Source organism: Carassius auratus, chromosome 42 (assembly GCF_003368295.1).
Source record: "Carassius auratus strain Wakin chromosome 42, ASM336829v1, whole genome shotgun sequence".
In the NCBI taxonomy this organism is placed as follows: Eukaryota; Metazoa; Chordata; class Actinopteri; order Cypriniformes; family Cyprinidae; genus Carassius; species Carassius auratus.
Genome location: NC_039284.1, coordinates 7,047,148 through 7,066,632, shown reverse-complemented (window position 1 = coordinate 7,066,632; position 19,485 = coordinate 7,047,148). Strand labels below are relative to the sequence as shown.

The 19,485-nt window shown below is 37.1% G+C and overlaps 1 protein-coding gene across 1 annotated transcript; it reads right to left on the bottom strand.

The window, feature by feature from the left end:
- Positions 1 to 996: 996 nt before the first annotated feature.
- LOC113060523 (methylmalonate-semialdehyde dehydrogenase [acylating], mitochondrial-like) lies at positions 997 to 18,898 on the bottom strand. The gene is made up of 12 exons (XM_026229500.1): positions 18,737 to 18,898; positions 18,121 to 18,159; positions 17,476 to 17,550; positions 16,609 to 16,770; positions 15,606 to 15,684; positions 11,206 to 11,508; positions 10,977 to 11,098; positions 9,464 to 9,653; positions 7,842 to 8,023; positions 6,830 to 7,009; positions 4,164 to 4,262; positions 997 to 1,397 (listed from the first exon to the last, which is right to left on the bottom strand). Exons 1-12 carry the CDS (start codon positions 18,773 to 18,775, stop codon positions 1,293 to 1,295), a joined length of 1,575 nt encoding a protein of 524 aa, XP_026085285.1. The 5' UTR covers positions 18,776 to 18,898; the 3' UTR covers positions 997 to 1,292.
- Between the last annotated feature and the right edge of the window lie 587 nt (positions 18,899 to 19,485).

The following is a 19,485-nucleotide window of genomic DNA, read 5'->3' as shown; positions in this document are numbered from 1 at the left end:
GTATATCCTCACCACAGTTAAAACCGTTTTATGTTGTCTCTGCATTTTTCTTTGCCCACATAAGAAACCAGCCCATCTCTTGGCTTTGTCAGCTTTTTCCAAGGGTGCCAGCCATCCAGGGTTAGACACTAGCATGCCAGAGGACGCCATGCAAATTACAAAGCGTTTCCAAGATTTACTCCATCTGAGGTTGGTTGTTTAGCAGACAGTGCAGTCAAGCTGTAAGATGAAGATCCAGAGTAATTTATCTCAGCTTTGCATTTTCTATGTGCTGGTTCACCATAATTAATGGCATACTACAGAGTGCTGTCTCACAAACAGGGTTGCTAAGGAATCACATCATAAGTTCTTTATAACCCAAGAATCAAATCATACATATATTGTCTCCATGTAAACTACAAAAATGCACATTTGCAAAACATTGCCATAATTCACATTCATATTATGTTCACATAGTGTTTCTTTACAAAGTGACATTAGCTGGGTTTCTATCACCCTGCTTTTAATGTGAATTTTTAAGTATCGCATCAGAATTGAGTGGTGGAAACATTGAATTTCGAATAACAATGCATGAATCATGCTTGCTTGAGGTGGTTTTGACTTGTGCGAAAAAGGGATAATTTGAATAATGGGAGATGGAAATGCATTTCGCGAATAAATTCCTTCAAGCGCATCAAAACATTTATGCGATTTTGCGCTATGGGATGGTAAATCCTGACTTACCAGCGGATTTTGTTCTTTGACTCGTTGGATGGAAATGGGGCTTGTTCGCGAATGTTTTGCGCAATATTCCAAGTTAAGTTCGCAACTTTGGATGGAAAACCGGCTATTGTCAACTACTGGCCTGACATACTACAGCATTTAAGTCATTTTTGTGGATCATTTTGACAATGTTGTTGTCAGTACATGAAAAGCGCAAAGGTAAAACTTTTAAATTTTTAACACACCAATGTAGTGTAAATGTACCCTACAATAGATAACATTAAAAAGAGCAAATTCATTGTCTTGTTTATTGAGGTAAACAGACCAAAGCAGTCTTCTAGTTAACAACAGTTCACAAATGTTGCATATTTATATAGACATTCATATTTAACGTCTTTCATCTAGATCAGGGTAAGAACGGCAAACCATTTGACAAATGTGTTTAAAGCAACACATGCTACATTTGTTGAACAAAAATCACATTTTTGGAATTACTTAACTACACATATGACAGTATGTTTGAAAATATCAATCTGTACAGTAGTTAAAAGTATTGTTGAAGATTTTGGCGGCAAAATTGTATTAATTACTTAACGTCCCATTGTTGGCATGGTAACAGCGGGGGACTTCAGTGTAGCATCTTCTGCCTTCCACTGCGCGGTAACAGTTTTGATTTGTGTGTAGAACTGAATGCCCTGCGATGGAAAGAATAGCAAAATACTTCAGACTAAACAATGACTCAAGATTAGTCATCTATTTAATACACTCTCAAAATGACAATGACATCACATGAGAAATGGCAGGTGGCTGGCAAACTTAGGCTGGCGGGAGCAATAAACCACTTGCTTCAAAACATGTCAGTCATTATTTTATGACATACTACAGCTGAAGAAATTTTATACCCAAATAGACACACTTCAGATGTGACCTGATTTTAAACTAGCTGGTTCATTTATGGGAGACATGAAATTGTTTTGATCCTTGGTAAAATTGAAACAGCAATTTTTTTAATTGTCAATTGGGACTTTTTTTTAAATATTAATTTAATAAATGATTTGAATATCTTAATTTCCGTATTTGATTGGAAAAACAGTATTCCTAACAAGTTTTCTACTTTTCAAAGCATTTAGCAACATTCGGTTCAATATGGTTCAATTTAAAGCCTAAATCTACAATGAATCAGATTTTCCTCTGCAATGTTTCAAACAAATTCCTTCAAAATAAGCAATTTGGAAAATTATTTGTGTTCAACTTAAGTGTTGTCACTAGCTAACTGTTAATGAAATTCATTTTTTATAATTTTTTTGGAACGTAGTCCCCTTGTAGTCCTCATTTACAATGTCCAAATTATTAACTCTTTCCCTGCCATTGATGGAATATTCTGTCTTTCCATGTTTTCACTGTTATACAGTAGGAGGCGCTAATACACATCTTCTGAATGAGTACTGAATCCCTGGATTAAAACGCGATGAAGAAACAGCAGAAGCAAGAAATCGCATATGTAATAAGATGCATATGTAAAATAACCAGTGTTGGGAGTAACGCATTACAAAAGTAATGCATTACAGTAACATATTACTTTTTTCTGTAACGCAGTAATGTAAGGCATTACTAATCAATTTTCAGTAATATTTTACTCGGTACATGTTCAGTAATATTTGCGTTACAATGCACTTTTAACCCATAATTTTATTTTTCTAAGAAAAGAAGAAAAAAAAAAAAACTAAAGACCGCAAGACATTAACGAATCGAAATATGAAGCAAATAAGTCATATTTCCTGTTCGTGGTCAGTCAATAGCTGCTTGTGGTGTTTGTTTTGCATTTAAATAATTTCTGCGTTTTGTTTCTTTCCTAGCAGCCTATAGTTTATAGTTTCAGTTCAAAGCGGCTCGCGCTCGCCCCGTTAGAAGCTCTGACAGAAAGGCTGCGTGAGGCTGACAGAGGCTGACAGAGACTGAAAGAGACGTGTTTGAGATGTGCTGTTTTCCTTAATGCATAACTTACATTGCACAGGTATCATTCTCCATCTGTAAATGTTAAAAAACCAATGGAAATATTTCCATTTTGCTGTCAGAAGTGCATGAGCTTTTGCTTCAGCGATTCTCCGCTAGTCGAGCGCAGCCAAACAGATGAGCTCAATGAAACAGGAGCGCAATAATTCTAATGTATACATTTTGCTGAAATATTTATAGTTGGACATTAAATGTGACATGTAGAATTTTAAACCTATAAGTAAGTGTATTTGTATGATAGCACTAACTGTAAAGTGTAATGGGGTAATCAAAATAGCCTTTTTACTCAGTCTGTGCTTTTTAATAATTTTCATTTTTAACTTTAACTTCTGCTTTAATATATATATATATATATATATATATATATATATATATATATATATATATATATATATATACACACACACACATTAGATTGCAATTTTATGTTACAATGTAATGAGATTTTAACCCTAATATATGCCTATGCTTACATTCACTTTATTTGTTTAATCCAAAATACCAAGATATAGACTACCTTATACCGCAAATCAGACAAAAAATAGAGAGATATGAATTTTTCCTCAGATCGCCCAGCCCTATACAGAAGTGTGGAGTTTTATTTCAAGTATAATTTTCCCTTTTTTTAAATAGCATAAAAACAAATAAATAATTAAATAAATAAACAGGTATCTTAAACTGCAAACCATAAAATGTTTACTACAAACAACCCCCCCCCCAAACCCCTCCCGCCACGCTGATGGTACTCAAAGAAAAACTTTACAAGGTTGGTTCTGCTGAAAGTAACTAAAAAGTAATACAGGGATAATGTAACGCATTACAATTCTGAGACAGTAATATTGTAATGTATGGAATTACTTTTAAATGACAGTAACAAGTAATATATAATGTATTACAGTTTGGAAGTAACTTGCACAACACTGAAAATAACACGATCAAAGATTAAACTGAATAGAAATCAAAACTGCCTAATGTTACTAAATGAAATGTCGACCCAGGAAGTGGTTCGTGCAAACTTTGGAGGAGTTGATGGAAGCAATCTTTTCCATCTATTTATTAATCATCATTCTGAATAAAATTGAGACGTTTTATTTTACAAAAACAAAATGTTTTTGTTCAAAATGTAGCTTTTTATTTATGTAAAAAGCATGAAACTTACCCACATTCAATTTTTTATTAAAATGCATGAAGCTAGATTTATTTATTTTTTTAAGGAGAGGCTCTTTTGACATATTGCATGTTCAGATATTCATACAACAAACAACTCTGGGGACCATGAAAATCTTATGATAAATGCCGATGGCGACTGGCAATTTTATTTTAATAAAAAAAAAATAAAAAAAAATTAAGCTGGCAGGGAAAGAGTTAAAAGACTATTGTGTTTCAGTGTCTAATATAAACATATTCTTCACAGCAAAATACCCTGATATCCAGTGGCAAATACTTACTTGCTTTCCATAGAAATTGGTGTCACCCCTGAAGGAGGCTCTGGACCCGGTGAATGAAAACATGGGCAGTGGGACGGGGATCGGTACATTAACTCCAATCTATAAAAAAAAAAGCGGTGCATTAACAGGCATCTCAGAGGACAGCTGCGTTTGGCCTCTTGAGCGGTCATGTTCTCTGCATCTCACATATCTGACACACTCACACCCTGACGACAGTTAAGATATCCACATACCTGTCAGACGCAAATGCATTTTTGTCTGCTGCAGAAAGCTGTATGCTTTCCTCGCGTCACTAGACACCATGTGGGAGAGACATTACTGCTTCACGTTATTCTCCCTACTCAATGTAAACTTTTTCAGTGTGTACTGAAGAGCATGCCCTCTGCGCTTCAATGTCAATGTTGCAATTAAAGTCCAAAAATAAGACAGTTTAACAAAACTACAGTTTAAAATTTGTGTTAACCTTTACGAAACAGCAAGCAAAAGCAGGAGAATGATCACAGTAGATTTAGTTTTTTATTTTTATTTTTTTTCAGAGACGAGTTTGTTCAACTATGTGCCCTGTGGACTTTAAAAAAAATATATTATATTTATTTTTTTAAGCACATTTCACACATTATCAGTAGAAGAATTGTCTTTTTTTCTGAAAGTATAGAAACGTCCTTCCAGAGTCTTACCTCAACCACGTAATGTTTAATAGCATTCTTTGACTAAACTGACAATTTCGAAACAAAATGACCAATTTCTTCTCCTTTCAGTAATCTACATCTATGCAATTACATTATATTTTGGATAAACTGACCGTTACAGCTTAACCTGAAATGACGCACAAAAATATGATTTATCACATTTCATTTCACATTGGGGGAAGAAGTTCTACGCACAAAATGACTCCAGATTATTACACTCTTTAGATTATCGTAGATTTAATATTTAAAATTCATATTTTTCTGACGGATCTTTGTATAGTGATGAAACTGTAGAAGGAACAGGTCTTTCTTCCATAATATCACATGTGAGTGAAACAAACTGGTTGCTTCATTTATTGATTGTTTACTGGATGGAGGCAGATCCAAATGCGAGCCTGATTGTATGAAAAGGACAGGGTTTTTATGCAGAGAAGTCTAGTATACATCACCAGAATAAAGTCTGCCGCTTCACTGGAAGATCCAATGATGGCATTTTTACAAAGTAAAAAAATAATTTAAATTAAACATACATTTAAGTGAATCTTTCACAATATAATCAATTATTATGCATTGAGCATACAGAATTTTCATTTCATGCATACTTTAAAGTTTCAAAGTGAGTATGTGACAATAGTTAACATCTCTGTTGAAATTAGTTCTAATAAAAATAAAAGCCTGAGCCATAAACGTGTCTGAAGTTGAAGAAACTTGCACATCTTTTCAAGCTGCTGTTGGGCTTCAGCCGTGTATGGAAAGTGTGAAACAATCAGCTCATTCTATTGAATGTGTTTACGAAGCAGTCGACACACAACTTAAAGCCACAATCATTTGTGTACCAGCCGAGAAAAGCAATGCAGACAGAGAATAACTAAACAAAACATTCGATTTTTGGGGGTGGAGTGAGGCTGGAAACTGGCAGACCTTGTTGAAACTTTTTTTTTTTTTTTTTTTTTAAATGCAGTTGCACAATTTGAGCCTTTTGGCCGAAGGTGACTCGTGAGGGAGTGGACAGAGGAAAAAAAGCAAAAGGAGGTTCTCGCGTGCGGGGGCTTCGGAGGCCAGCGCAGCACATGGCTCGTGCAGTGTACTCCAGCACGTGAATCGCAGAGCTGCTCGCCACGGGCAAACAAACTGGGTAAAAAAAGGGGGCGGCATTTGCATAACCACCAGATCAACAGGTTACGAGGAATTCCTCTTGAGTTTAATTTAAGTCTTTGGGCTTTACCAGCAAAATATTTATGCATAGTGCTGTTTTTATTAAAAGGCACATATTTGCTATGAACTATGTTTTCTGGTCACAGCTGTACATTTTTAAAGCTGTGGCAAACAAGGTAAGCCCAATGGAAAAAAAAAAAACAATTATACATGCATATACACACTGTCTTTACATACGTTTTGCATCTTTACATTACATATGGCAGAGAAGCAACACTTGTATCTAAACTGTGCTTTTTGGTTTTGGGTCAGAGAGTGGCGCCAAGGGAATTTTACACATTTACATCATGTCCTAATATTTACTCTAGAGGGCTGCCTGGAACTCTTCACCTTCAAGGGTCTTGTCCAGAGCCTACATGACATGTAGAGGTGCCTAATACGACATAAGTGAACAACAACATCGTCTGTAAGGAGGGAGTTTTCCACAGTCGTAGACTGACCGAGGTCTCTTAAAGGTCTGACCCTTGCATGTACCCATCTCAAGTCACACAGATACTGTTTCAACACTGTTAGGGGTCATTTCTCCATACCGATGTACTACTTTTCCATTGCTTTTTTTTTAATGTAAACGTGCTAGACGGATTTGCATGACCTTTGCTCTCACACATGAGGGCTGTGTTTTTAAAATGCTGTGTCAAGTTACACTAATTTCAACTTTTACATGCTGTGTAAGTTGGTCCAGATATGAATGTTTTATGCATTGGGAATTTGTATTTTAAACCTAGCTCTGTTCATGTATCAAAAGAGTGAAAGAAAACTCGCCTGTCCAACATCAACTTGATGGGTGTATTTACGAGCCGCGGCACCATTGGTGGTGAAGATGGCAGTACCGTTGCCGTATGGGTTCTTATTGACTATTCTGATGGCATCGTCCAAGCTGTCGGCCTCCAGGACCACCAACACGGGTCCAAATATCTCCTCCTTATAGCACTTCATGTCCGGCTGAAATTAAATTAGGACAAGCAACAAGTGTAGAACATTACAAGGCCTTTGCATGATACATATCCAAACTTAAAGCAATTAAAGAGATTTACTCACTACCATGTTGTTGCAAACATATGACTTTCTTAAAGCTGCAGTAGGTAACTTTTGTAAAAAAATATTTTTTACATATTTATTAAACCTGTCATTATGTCCTGACAGTAGAATATGAGACAGATAATCTGTGAAAAAATCAAGCTCCTCTGGCTCCTCCCAGTGGTCCTATTGCCATTTGCAGAAACTCCATCGCTCCCGGTAAAAAACAACCAATCAGAGCTGCGGTCCGTAACTTTGTTTGTGTTCAAAATGTAGAAAAATGTTTATAATAAGCGAGTACACCATGAATCCATTTTCCAAACCGTGTTTTTGGCTTGTCCTGAATCACTAGGGTGCACCTATAATAAGTGTTTATATTCAGACTATTTCAGATTGCTTCGGGGATACCACGGCAGAGTAACCCAGTACCTTTGTGATTCTTCATAGACATAAACAGAGAGAAGTAGTTCCGGCTACGATGTTCTTCCGCAAGACGCAAGCAGTTCTGTTTATTAACCGCTAGATCGTCAAAAGTTACCTACCGCAGCTTTAAGTCTATGGAATGCAAAATAAGATTTTACATTTTAGTTCAAGTCATTTGGATCCAAAACAACCCCACTGGCTTTCACTGTATGGATTAAAAAAATCAGATGCATTCTTTAAATGATCTTCTTTTGGTGTTTCACAGAAGAAAGTCATACAGGTTTGGAACGACATGAGGCTGAGTAAGTTGCACTGTAGGTATTGTAGCTCTCACCGTGACGTTGCTAACGATGGTTGGTCCTACGAAGTTCCCGTTTTCGTAACCCTTGACCTTCACATTCCTGCCATCAAGTAGCACCTTGGCACCCTCATCCACGCCACTCTGAATAAGACTGTTGACTCGCTCTTTGGCCTGAGGTGAGATAAGAGGTCCCACATCAGCTCCAGGCTGGTCACCTTACCGAAGAAATAACAGAAAGATAAAGACCTGATTAAGAAGCTAGGGAGGTTTTACAAAACTCACTCAAACCAAAGCAATTACAACATGTTTTAGTCTGAACCGTCAGAATGGAAACTCATTCACTTCATTTTCATCACACGTGGCACTATGTTACAATTTCTGAAAGAACATGCTATTCATTAAATATGTTGGTAATTCAGAGCACAACCTAGATGCACCAATTTGCTGAATTATTACTGTACTGTAGATGAGTTTGGTGGATAGCTGGGAGAAAATGTAGCGGTTTCTCTTCCAAACAACCGTTTAGTTGGTTAACCAAAAGTTTAGGCATCCTAAAGTCTGGAGAAATGCTTTCTGTATCATTTGTTTTGTTGATTTTTGCTGAATACAGGGGATGACTTTCCTTTAATTTACCCATTTTCCTGGGTTGTAACCAAAGGGATTGGTTCTGAGATATGCAAACACATACTGTACACATATGAAAAAACTCACATCCACACACACAGTTTTAGATACCCTGAGGCAGTATGTCTTTGAGGGCTGTTACAGGGTTTCAGAATAGCAGCTGCGGTTAACCTTCTTTGATTACAATTACAATTTTCATCGGCAGATTTTTTTTTTTTTTTCAAACATTTGATCGGCCCATACTAATTTCTGGTCCCCTTTATACCACAAAATGTGCTTCTGCTTTGTGGCATGACCAAGACAAATAGTGCGTCTATCCTCTGGGTGAGCTGAACATGCTTTAAGTTGCTCTGGGAGAGGTGTGGTCACGAAGGCATGGGTGGTCAACAAAAAGGCCAAAAAAGAGGGATAAAAGAAAGGGCATGAATCTGGAGAAACTCTACATAGAAAGGAACTGCGGACAAAAAGAGATTTTATTCAATGAACGTCATGGAAAAGTAATCTATTTGTGATATTTAAGGTATAGGTTTTCCTGGTATAGCACAGTGCATCTTAGTCTTGGTAGCCCCAGAAATGCAAATAACGGAACTGGTCAATATTGTGTCACTGTGTCCTAACTGGCAGAAAAACCCTAAAACAAACACTTCTTATTTTTTAATGAGAGCAAAATATTATATGGGATCCAACAGAACCACAGCCAACTGGCATATTCAATGTTGAGCAAAAACTCATTGGTTTAAAAATGTTGTTACATGGCTTCTGTCATTTTTTCTCTTGGTATACTTAACTTTTTTTCTTATTTTGCTCCATCTAACAAACAGCGGAGTGTGCCAACCTTTGCAAGTGCATATAGACACATTTGCTACATGCAACAAACTCGATAACTCGTGTGGACATATTTTGGCCTTTATTGTGTTGCGCCTGACTAGGACACAGTGCAACCAAACAGGATCAGATTTTTGAGACATAAAATGTGCAGTACTGGGGATTCTTTAGTATCAGAACTGATCAATACAATAAAGCTTGAGTACCTGCATTGACACGGAGACCCTTTGCACGTTCGACCAGTTCAGGCAACCAGTTTCGAGCTTCTCCTACGAGGATAGCCGTGGAAAGTGCCATACATCTCTGACCTGCTGCTCCAAAAGCAGCACCAACCAGCTGGTTTAGTGTGTTCTCTTTGTTGGCATCAGGCATCACCACACCGTGATTCTTCGCCCCCTGGTGAACAGAAAATTAGATTGTAAGGAAGCAGCTCCACATTTTCACCAAATGACAAATTCTTGTACAATAAGTGAAAATAGGCAAAGTAAAAGCGGGGGAAGTAAATCTGACGGACCTCAGTTTACCATCTTGAAAACATATTTATAATAAATTGGAATAAGATCCAGCTGCTGTGGGGTTTCAGAAAATGAAGTTTATCTGCAGTGGGAGGTAAAGGAGGTGGGATACGCTGTATTAAATACAAGGCATATGAATAATGATAGTGCATATTTTAAGTCACAGTTTGACTTACACTGCTGTTCATCATCTTTAAGTCCGTCATGCTAACACTCAAAGCTATAAAGAATGGACAGAGCTAATCTCCAGATTCCTAAATCTTGAGTCTAAAATTGCAGCCTTATTGTGGAGGTTAAGAATGAACCAGATTGACACAGATTCATTTGTAATCAAATTCTGCCACCATCTGGCCATTGCAGTGCTGAGAAACAGATACACATGGGTAGGCAGGCTACATAGATGGGAAAAAGTTGCTTGCGACTTGAGCAACTGTATAATGTTACAAAAAAAAAAAAAATGAGCATCATAAATTTTAGCTAATTTCTCCTCTTCTTTTTTAAAGAACATCCTGACCAATCTTTTCTATATAATGAAAGTGAATGAGCGGTATCAAACTTCAAAGAAGATGCAAAGACACTATAGATTTTTTTTTTTTTTTTTGAAAAGGCCTATTTTTTAATGCAGTGCAGTTATTGACTGATGATGGTTTCTGCTCCAGTGAAAGCTCTTTTACTGATAAAAGTGCATTTTCTGTGTAAATGCATTCATGCCACCTCTGAGCAGCATTAAATAATGTGTAAAGACACCTAAATGCCACTTCAGAAGTGTTTCTGTACCACCTTTGCGGAATAAATTCATTGTTGTTAAATTAAAAAAAAAAAAAAGATTTTTTCAATAGCGTTCATTATGTTGAAACGTGTGGCCAGGATGTTCTTCAAAACTCACCTTTCATGTTCCATGGAATTAAGTAAATAATATGGAACTACGTATTTAAAGAAGTTTAGACATCATAAAGGGATAGATCACCCAAAAATGAAAATTTACACTAATGTCATTCCAAACCCAGAGAATGAAAGCCTAAGACCTTTTTTGGATATTAGTTTCAATGAAGCGACAGAAGTCCCTTGAATCTTAACCTGAATTGTATGGGTTTGGAACAAAAATGTTCATTTTTATGGTGAACTTTTTGTTGCTCTTAACGGAGCCCGAATTTCATATGCAATATGGTTTTCTGTGAAATGCATTAACTTCTTCAGAACCAACCATGTTGCTCTGCACTCTTTTGCCATTTTTGGAGCCTCTCTCATAGATGTACTCGCCAGCCTGGTTGGAGCCTACGAAACTGATGGCTTTGATGGCAGGATGGTCACAGATGAAGTTCACAGCTATAATAGCACATGGGGAAAAAATCATTTTGTTATCTGCACACAGAATCTCGATTCATAATGTGGTTAAAATATTTATATCCCTTATGCTTCCATAATTTCCATACCATCATGCTGTCCGTGGATTATGTTTAATGTTCCATCCGGAGCGCCGGCGTCCTGCAGGAGTTTGGCCAGCATCATGGCACAGCCAGGCACTCTCTCCGAGGGCTTCAATAAATATGTGTTCCCACACACCATGCCCATTGGGAACATCCACAATGGAATCATGGCAGGGAAATTGAAGGGGGCAATTCCGGCACATACACCGATGGGCAGCCGGTACGTGTACGTGTCCATGTCTTTAGTGATGGAGGGGAGGGTCTCTCCCAGCATAAGGGATGTGATACTGCAGGTGTGCTCCACCACCTCTGCAAGACCAACAAACAACTAGAGTAAATAATGGGAAGGCACACAAGCAAAATGTGCAAACAGTTATGGGGCCAAAGACTTTTCTTAGGCCCAAACAGCCAATAATGCTTCATCTGAATTGCGTTATATGTTGTTGATTTCAGTCTGTATAACCGAACAGAAAATAACTTTACGGTGAATACAGTACTTACTGTATAATGAAGCTGAAATGTGAAGCTTGAAAAAGAGCTGCAATACCATTCAAAAGTTTGGAGTTGGTAAGACTTTTTTAAAGGTTTTAAAAAAGTATGTTCACTAAGGCTACCTTAATAAAAAATAAAAACTGTAAATTAAAAAACTTAAGTAACTTTTTAATTTGTAATTTATTCCTGTGATGCAAAGCTGAATTTTCAGCATCATTACACGTGATCCTTCAGGAATCATTCCAATATGCTGATTTGTTGCTGAAAAAACATTTCTTACTATTATCACAATGCTGAAAACAGTTGTGACGCTTATAGTTTTTGTTGAAGGCTCATTCATGAATGAATCATTCAGACTGCTAGATATTCTAAAGAAATCTTTACTTTGTAAATCTTTGTAAAGTCAAAATTGCATGATAAATAAAGTTACTGTCTCCCAAAAGTAAGAATCGACTCTGTACATCCTAACATTCAAATCCCACTTCTGTGACCGATACACGTCACAGGGTAACACACTTTCATTATGTATAATGCATTTTTCATTATGTGGAAACCATGCTACTTGTTTTCAGGATTCTGAATAGAGAGTTAAAAAAATACAAGCATTATACATTTCTTAGTCACTTTTCATTAATGATTTTTGTAAAAAAAAAAAAAAATTCTATCTAAAAAAAATTAGCATATTTCATCCGACCAATAAAAGAAAAGTGTTTTTAATACAAAAAAGGTCAACCTTCAAATAATTATGTACAGTTATGAACTCAATACTTGGTCGGGAATCCTTTTGCAGAAATGACTGCTTCAATGCGGCGTGGCATGGAGGCAATCAGCCTGTGGCACTGCTGAGGTGTTATGGAGGCCCAGGATGCTTCGATAGCGGCCTTAAGCTCATCCAGAGTGTTGGGTCTTGCGTCTCTCAGCTTTCTCTTCACAATATCCCACAGATTCTCTATGAGGATCAGGTCAGGAGAGTTGGCAGGCCAATTGAGCACAGTAATACCATGGTGAGTAAACCATTTACCAGTGGTTTTGGCACTGTGAGCAGGTGCCAGGTCGTGCTGAAAAACAAAATCTTCATCTCCATAAAGCTTTTCAGCAGATGGAAGCATGAAGTGCTCCAAAATCTCCTGATAACTAGCTGCATTGACCCTGCCCTTGATAAAACACAGTGGACCAACACCAGCAGCTGACATGGCACCCCAGACCATCACTGACTGTGGGCACTTGACCCTGGACTTCAGGCATTTTGGCATTTCCTTCTCCCCAGTCTTCCTCCAGACTCTGGCACCTTGATTTCCGAATGACATGCAAAATTTGCTTTCATCCGGAAAAAGTACTTTGGACCACTGAGCAACAGTCCAGTGCTGCTTCTCTGTAGCCCATTTCCTGCACACGCCTGTGCACGGTGGCTCTGGATGTTTCCACTCCAGACTCAGTCCACTGCTTCCGCAGGTCCCCCAAGGTCTGGAATCGGTCCTTTTCCACAATCTTCCTCAGGGTCTGGTCACCTCTTCTCGTTGTGCAGCGTTTTTTGCCACACTTTTTCCTTCCCACAAACTTCCCACTGAGGTGCCTTGATACAGCACTCTGGGAACAGCCTATTCATTCAGAAATGTCTTTCTGTGTCTTACCCTCTCGCTTGAGGGTGTCAATGATGGCCTTCTGGACAGCAGTCAGGTCGACAGTCTTACCCATGATTGCAGTTTTGAGTAATGAACCAGGCTGGGAGTTTTTAAAAGCCTCAGGAATCTTTTGCAGATGTTTAGAGTTAATTAGTTAATTCAGATGATTTGGTTAATAGCTCGTTTAGAGAACCTTTTCATGATATGCTAATTTTTTGAGATAGGAATTTTGGGTTTTCATGAGCTGTATGCCAAAATCATCAGTATTAAAGCAATAAAAGACTTGAAATATTTCAGTTGGTGTGCAACGAATCTAAAATATATAAAAGTTTAATTTGTATCATTACATTATGGAAAATAATGAACTTTTATCACAATATGCTAAATTTTTTAGAAGGACCTGTATATACACACACACATCGCTCTCGTTAAGATGGTTATTCCTGTTTTGGGAGACTCCTGCAATAGGTTAACATGCGTGCAAAGGTAAAAATATATATATAGAATATACATATAATATCACCTCATTTTTCAACGATTCTCAAACAATTAATTTGAAGCCGTTATAAGCGTCAGTCTCTCTAAACCCCTTCTTTCTGTGAGCCTACTATGCTCTGATTGGTCAGATGGCCCAGTCTGTTGTGATTGGTCAAGCGCGTACGGTTGAATATTTTGAACGCTCTATAGAAAACAATAATATATATTATTTATCTTACATACAGATTGTGATTCAGTAGAGCCAGCTGGTTCAAATAAACTAATCTTTCGTCAGTGAAAATAAAATAAAATTTAATTTCACAGCATAGGACAGCGTCTTCTCGACATCACGTGAACCACACGAACAAGCTACAGTGTTTGTCGCAAACGTTTGGCTTTACAACTTGGTAGATTGTTTACATTCACTTTGGAGTTAAGCGAGGTCCAAAAATTTGTCATCTGACAATGTCTGGAATGAAACATCGGCGGGGGCAGGGCAAGTGCAAGGAGGCAGGGGGGGTGCTATATACACAGTGTGCAATCATGAATTTCGAAAGTAAACTTAAAAGTGACCGTTCTTTCAAAGGGGGTGGGGGGGGGGTCACGATGCCGGCTCAACATCATGATGTCTATCAGCCATTGGCGATGGCAACGTCTAGCGGCCCAAACCTAATTCACATACAGCTACATTACACACTGCATAATTGGGGAACTTAAAAAAAAAATCAATTGTAAATCCAAAAATAAAGTATTAATTGGCCTTTGAGACTAATTTTTTTAGATGGGGGAACTTCTGGTTTCGTGTTCCCAACATCATTCCTACAGTGTGCAGAACATCTAGATGTACATGATTAACAGCATGTTCATGATCACAACATCACTTCCTGGTATTGTTACAAGGATACCAAGCATTAGTTATCAGGTTTATGTTTTTGAGTTGGTCATGACTAGACACACAGTAACTGGACACAAACAGAGCTGATACTATCACACATTTGTTGTGCTCTTCTGTAAGGGTATTTACTGTAAATGCATCCTGTTTGTTTACACATACTAAAGTATGAGTCAAAATTATTGTCTGTAGTAGCAGTCAGTATGGGTTAGTGATGCGCGGGTTGATCCAAAATGAGCGTGTGTCTGCAGTCACCCGCGGTTACGAGTAATCAAAAAATATTTTTAATGATATTCGGGTCGCGGTAGGTCGGGTCATTTGAAATAAAGATGCCAATTAACCCTTTGTAACTTATATATTACTATACACAATTTTTTAAATACATAGGCCTACACTTTATTGGATGAATAACTGTTCAACAAACAATAAAACTACAAATTAAATGTTAAACAGAAGTAATTTACGTGTTATTAACCAGTCTCTGCTCGGAACAAATGCGAACCTCACTGTCTGTTGAACATGCAGAAACATCAAAATAGACATAGCCAGACTAGACTATTTTAGTACAAATTATGAGCTTATTGATGAATTTTTATAATTCTTGACAAAAGTAGATTATATTAAGGTTTTTTGTTTGTTTGTGGTTTTTTGTTTTTTTTCCTAGTTCCTACGTCTATGGCCCAATGACGCTACGATGAGCATTTACTAGCTACTTAAAAAAAACTTTGGTCGGGTGCGGGTTGTTATTACATCGACTGGTATGGGTTGGTAAATACTGCAGTCACTGGGTTGAAAATAATAGAATATTTAGTTTAATGTTCTACACTCTACGATCTTAAATAACTACTACATTCAGTAATTAACTAACATGTTACTAACTGCCCTCAATATAGCTACAGAACTGTCTCAAGAGTGAGACTCACGCAGTCCTCTGAACACGTCGCCCTCAGCATCAGCCAGGGTTTTTCCCTGCTCCAGGGTTATCAGCTTTGCCAGCTCTTTCTGCAACAAATCAAATCACATTTACAATTAGCAGGAAGTGGGGCAGAACGATTAATCAACATAAAACCATAACTGCAGTATGGCATAGTATATTCATCAAAATCGTTGGAATTTATTTCAATAAATATGCTCATGATCCAGTGTTTCAGAGTGGCTTAGTCAGCAGTAACTGCTCCACATGAACTCCATCTCTGCATCTGCTCTGAGTTTGGGTTGCATGTGTTTTATAAGTGTTTACAAACCTGAGAAGGTTAAGGTCTCCCAGCTGTTTTTCAGCATAAAAAAAAAGTATATGGTAATTTACAGTTGTATTTTAAGAATACTATTATGTTGTTGTCTTCAGTTCTTGGTTTTATTACTTGACAGTGAAATAGTATTACGGTATTACAACAGAAATGTAAATGTAATGATGACAATTATAAAATAATATGCATAATAATCAAAATAATAAAAAATGAATAATAAATAATTATTATTTTACCAAACAATAACTTCAAAAATGAATTTTTGATCACAACTGCAATTTTTTTTATAAACTACGAAAAAAAAAAAAAAGGTAAGAAGCCTTAGTAGCCCTAGCTCTACCATTTAACTATTCACATTACGAATCAATAAAGGACAATTAATAAACACTGTCAATAACCGTTTGTATAATTACTGAAAACAGGGTTCCCACAGCTTCTTGAAATATTTCCAAACGTGAAGGTTTTTTCATTGCCATGAAATCCCAGTGAAAACCCTTAAACTGAAGATCCACCTGTTACAGTTAGTATCCATATTTAACGAGCACAAGAAATGTGTAGAACAGGATCTAGTCAAATCAGACCTAAATTATGCTCATTTCTACCCTAAAATAAGGTGTTGATTGAAAGATGAATCAAAAAAGCAAAACAAATGATCTGAGGATGTGCAGCAGTAACTTACTATATTGTCTTTAATGAGCTGCTGATAACGAAGGAAGATCTGCTGGCGGGCCAGGATGGACGTTTCGGACCAGGTGTGGTACGCCCGTGAGCATGAGTCCACAGCGGCCAACATCTCCTCGTGTGTGGCCTTTGGCACTCGACCAATGACCTCGTTGGTGGCCTGGGGACAGCATAGTCATTATATGCATTACATACTGTACATGCTAATGGTTTGTAGCCTTGAATCTGCAAAGAACTGATACAGTAGATCACTTGTAAAAACAAAAAAACAAATCTGATTGCTGACAATGGTTATATTTACTTGCGGTTACATTAACTAAACATAAAAACAAAGCACAAACGATTCACCTGCATATAACAACCAAAACACACAAAAAAAAAATGTATCTTAAAATGTACGCCAAAGCAACTTAAATGTCCACCTTTTCTGTACCGAAAACACATACTGCTTTTAAACCACTCTAATGTGATATTAACCAGACTTTCTTAAATATAGAAAGTGAATAGAGCAAAGAAACAAACAATTATGACGGCATCTACTGTGCAAAGCAGATTACAGTAAAGCTCTAGACACTAGTTAATGTTTTCTCAATCGCTCCTTTTGCACATTGTTAACTAAATGATCAATAAGCATAATTTTTAAAGAACCAACAATAAATGAAGCTGTTGTATATACTCAATGATTGTTTAACGAAGGAGGTGTTGTGTGTTTTCTAGTCAGGTGTATTAGCACAAATCACATGTGCCTAAACCACATTAATCTAATCGGTTTAACTTGGCCTATCTGTGGTCAGTTCCTGTAATCTGTTAAACTGCTGTGTGTTAAACTGTTAAACTGATGTCTGTTAGTACGGTGTGAACTTACAGGATTGTGAATGTCCAACCATTCTGGACTCTTGGATTCTACAAACTTTCCATCAATGAACAACTTGGCGGTGGACTGAGAAAGGACAGAGACAATTGTGTAACATGAATGTAAACGGCAAACATAAAAAACTCATTAACAATTATAACAATAAAAACTTTTCCAAGTGACTGATGAGATGATAGTTTGCATTTTACAAGAAGAATACCTCACTTTTCTCCAGATTTTTTTTAACCTGATTTGCAGTCTGGATGAATCGAGGTCTGCAAGTGTTTGATGCCTAGTGTTTTAAAACATGTGTTGTGTAGTGTATTCCAGTCTTTACAAAGACAACATTAGTGTTATTCCTTTTATGAAACGGAGCCAAAAGTCTAGAATAAAAGATTGATTTCTCTGCTCACTGCCGGATCGAAGTCATGTAGTCTAGTGCAAGGTTCATGTGTGTGGTTGTGTACAGGTTAAATGCTTAAGGAATGATATTTAAAATCAGTTGACGACCTAGAACAACTGGATATACAAGCAATATTTATACAAAGATCATTGTCTGCTTGATTCTCATAATCACTTAAAAGTGCTTTTAAGAGTACAATGTTTTTCACATTTCTTTTGGCACAAAACTTGTTCTCCAATACCTGATGAACTTACCACAGAGGAGTAGCACATGTGTCCCTTCTGAAGAGGGACCTGCAGACACAGGTACAATATTAAATGATCTCCATTATTGTGTCTGGCCAGATCATTTCAATAGATGTCAGTCAGTATATTAAACCTCATGTAAAACTGCTGTGCACTTACGTTTACCTTGGTTCATAATCAACATAGAGAGAAAATTAATGGGAGATATAGCTTTTGATCAAGGTACACATGAAAAAAAATCTCTTTAGATAAAGAAAAGCTCCTTTTCTGAATGCATATAGGACTCATTTGTTGCAAAAAATGTATTCGTGCATGAAGTCCAATGCTTTCTAAGAGTGTGGTGACACTTAGTGGCACTTTGAACTTGACAAAAACTGTTGCAAAATGATAAGAGCAGAGGCACTATAATTAAGGTGATTAGGCTACAAACTCCTCGCAATTCCTACAACATATTGTATACTATTTTTATAGTGTATTATATATAGTTGCTTTGATGATAACTCGTGTGCAGCGAAGTATCTGCTCGTGGTGTTTGGCTGTGAAGTTGATACTTTGACAACATGACATAACGTCAAACTCATACTACGTCTATGACTGTAAAACGCGATGTATTTGTGTTTCTTACCCTCTTCTTTACAAGGGAACGCATTAATGTCGCTGCCATGATAGAATTCGTAGGTTTATGTGTTGTATTTTCCCCCTGATGTGCATCCAACCCCCGCCAGAGGACGTGCGCCGAGACCTGCGCCCTGCAGACGATCCGATTTTGCTTCTGTGCCTTTAAGAATGGGCGGGACATTGTTTTCAAACAGCCAATCATGCGCTTAAGACAAATACTCCCCTATAATGCAGGAAATCTAATTGGTTTAGACCTGTCTAATGATGGACCAATGGGAGTGCGCGTTTCTTGAAAGGCGTTTCTTTGAAGACAGAGGCACACATCGTTAGCGAGAGAGATGTTACTTAGGAAGAGATAGGGTAATAAACCTGTAAATTATTAATTAGAACGTGAATCGCCATTTTTGATGCAGTTCCTTCTTACCATTTAGCTCGGGGAAATCTTTTCGGTTCTGATACGAAATCAAGTCACTGCTTTGAACTAGCCTAAAATGATTTGAACAAAGACATATGTCTACGGTTTTGAAGTCATCTTAGTGAATCATTTTAGCGAATCTGTACTCGCTGTAACGGCTCGATTCTATGTAAAAATTGATTCGTTTGAGTCATGCAATGAATTTTTTTTTTCTTTTTGTAAAACGGTTGTTTATTTGTTTTCGATTATATAATATTGTGTCACGTGTTTTGTTTATTCAAACATTTTTTTAATAAGAATATTATTAATTACAATACATAATAATGTTATTTTTTAATAAA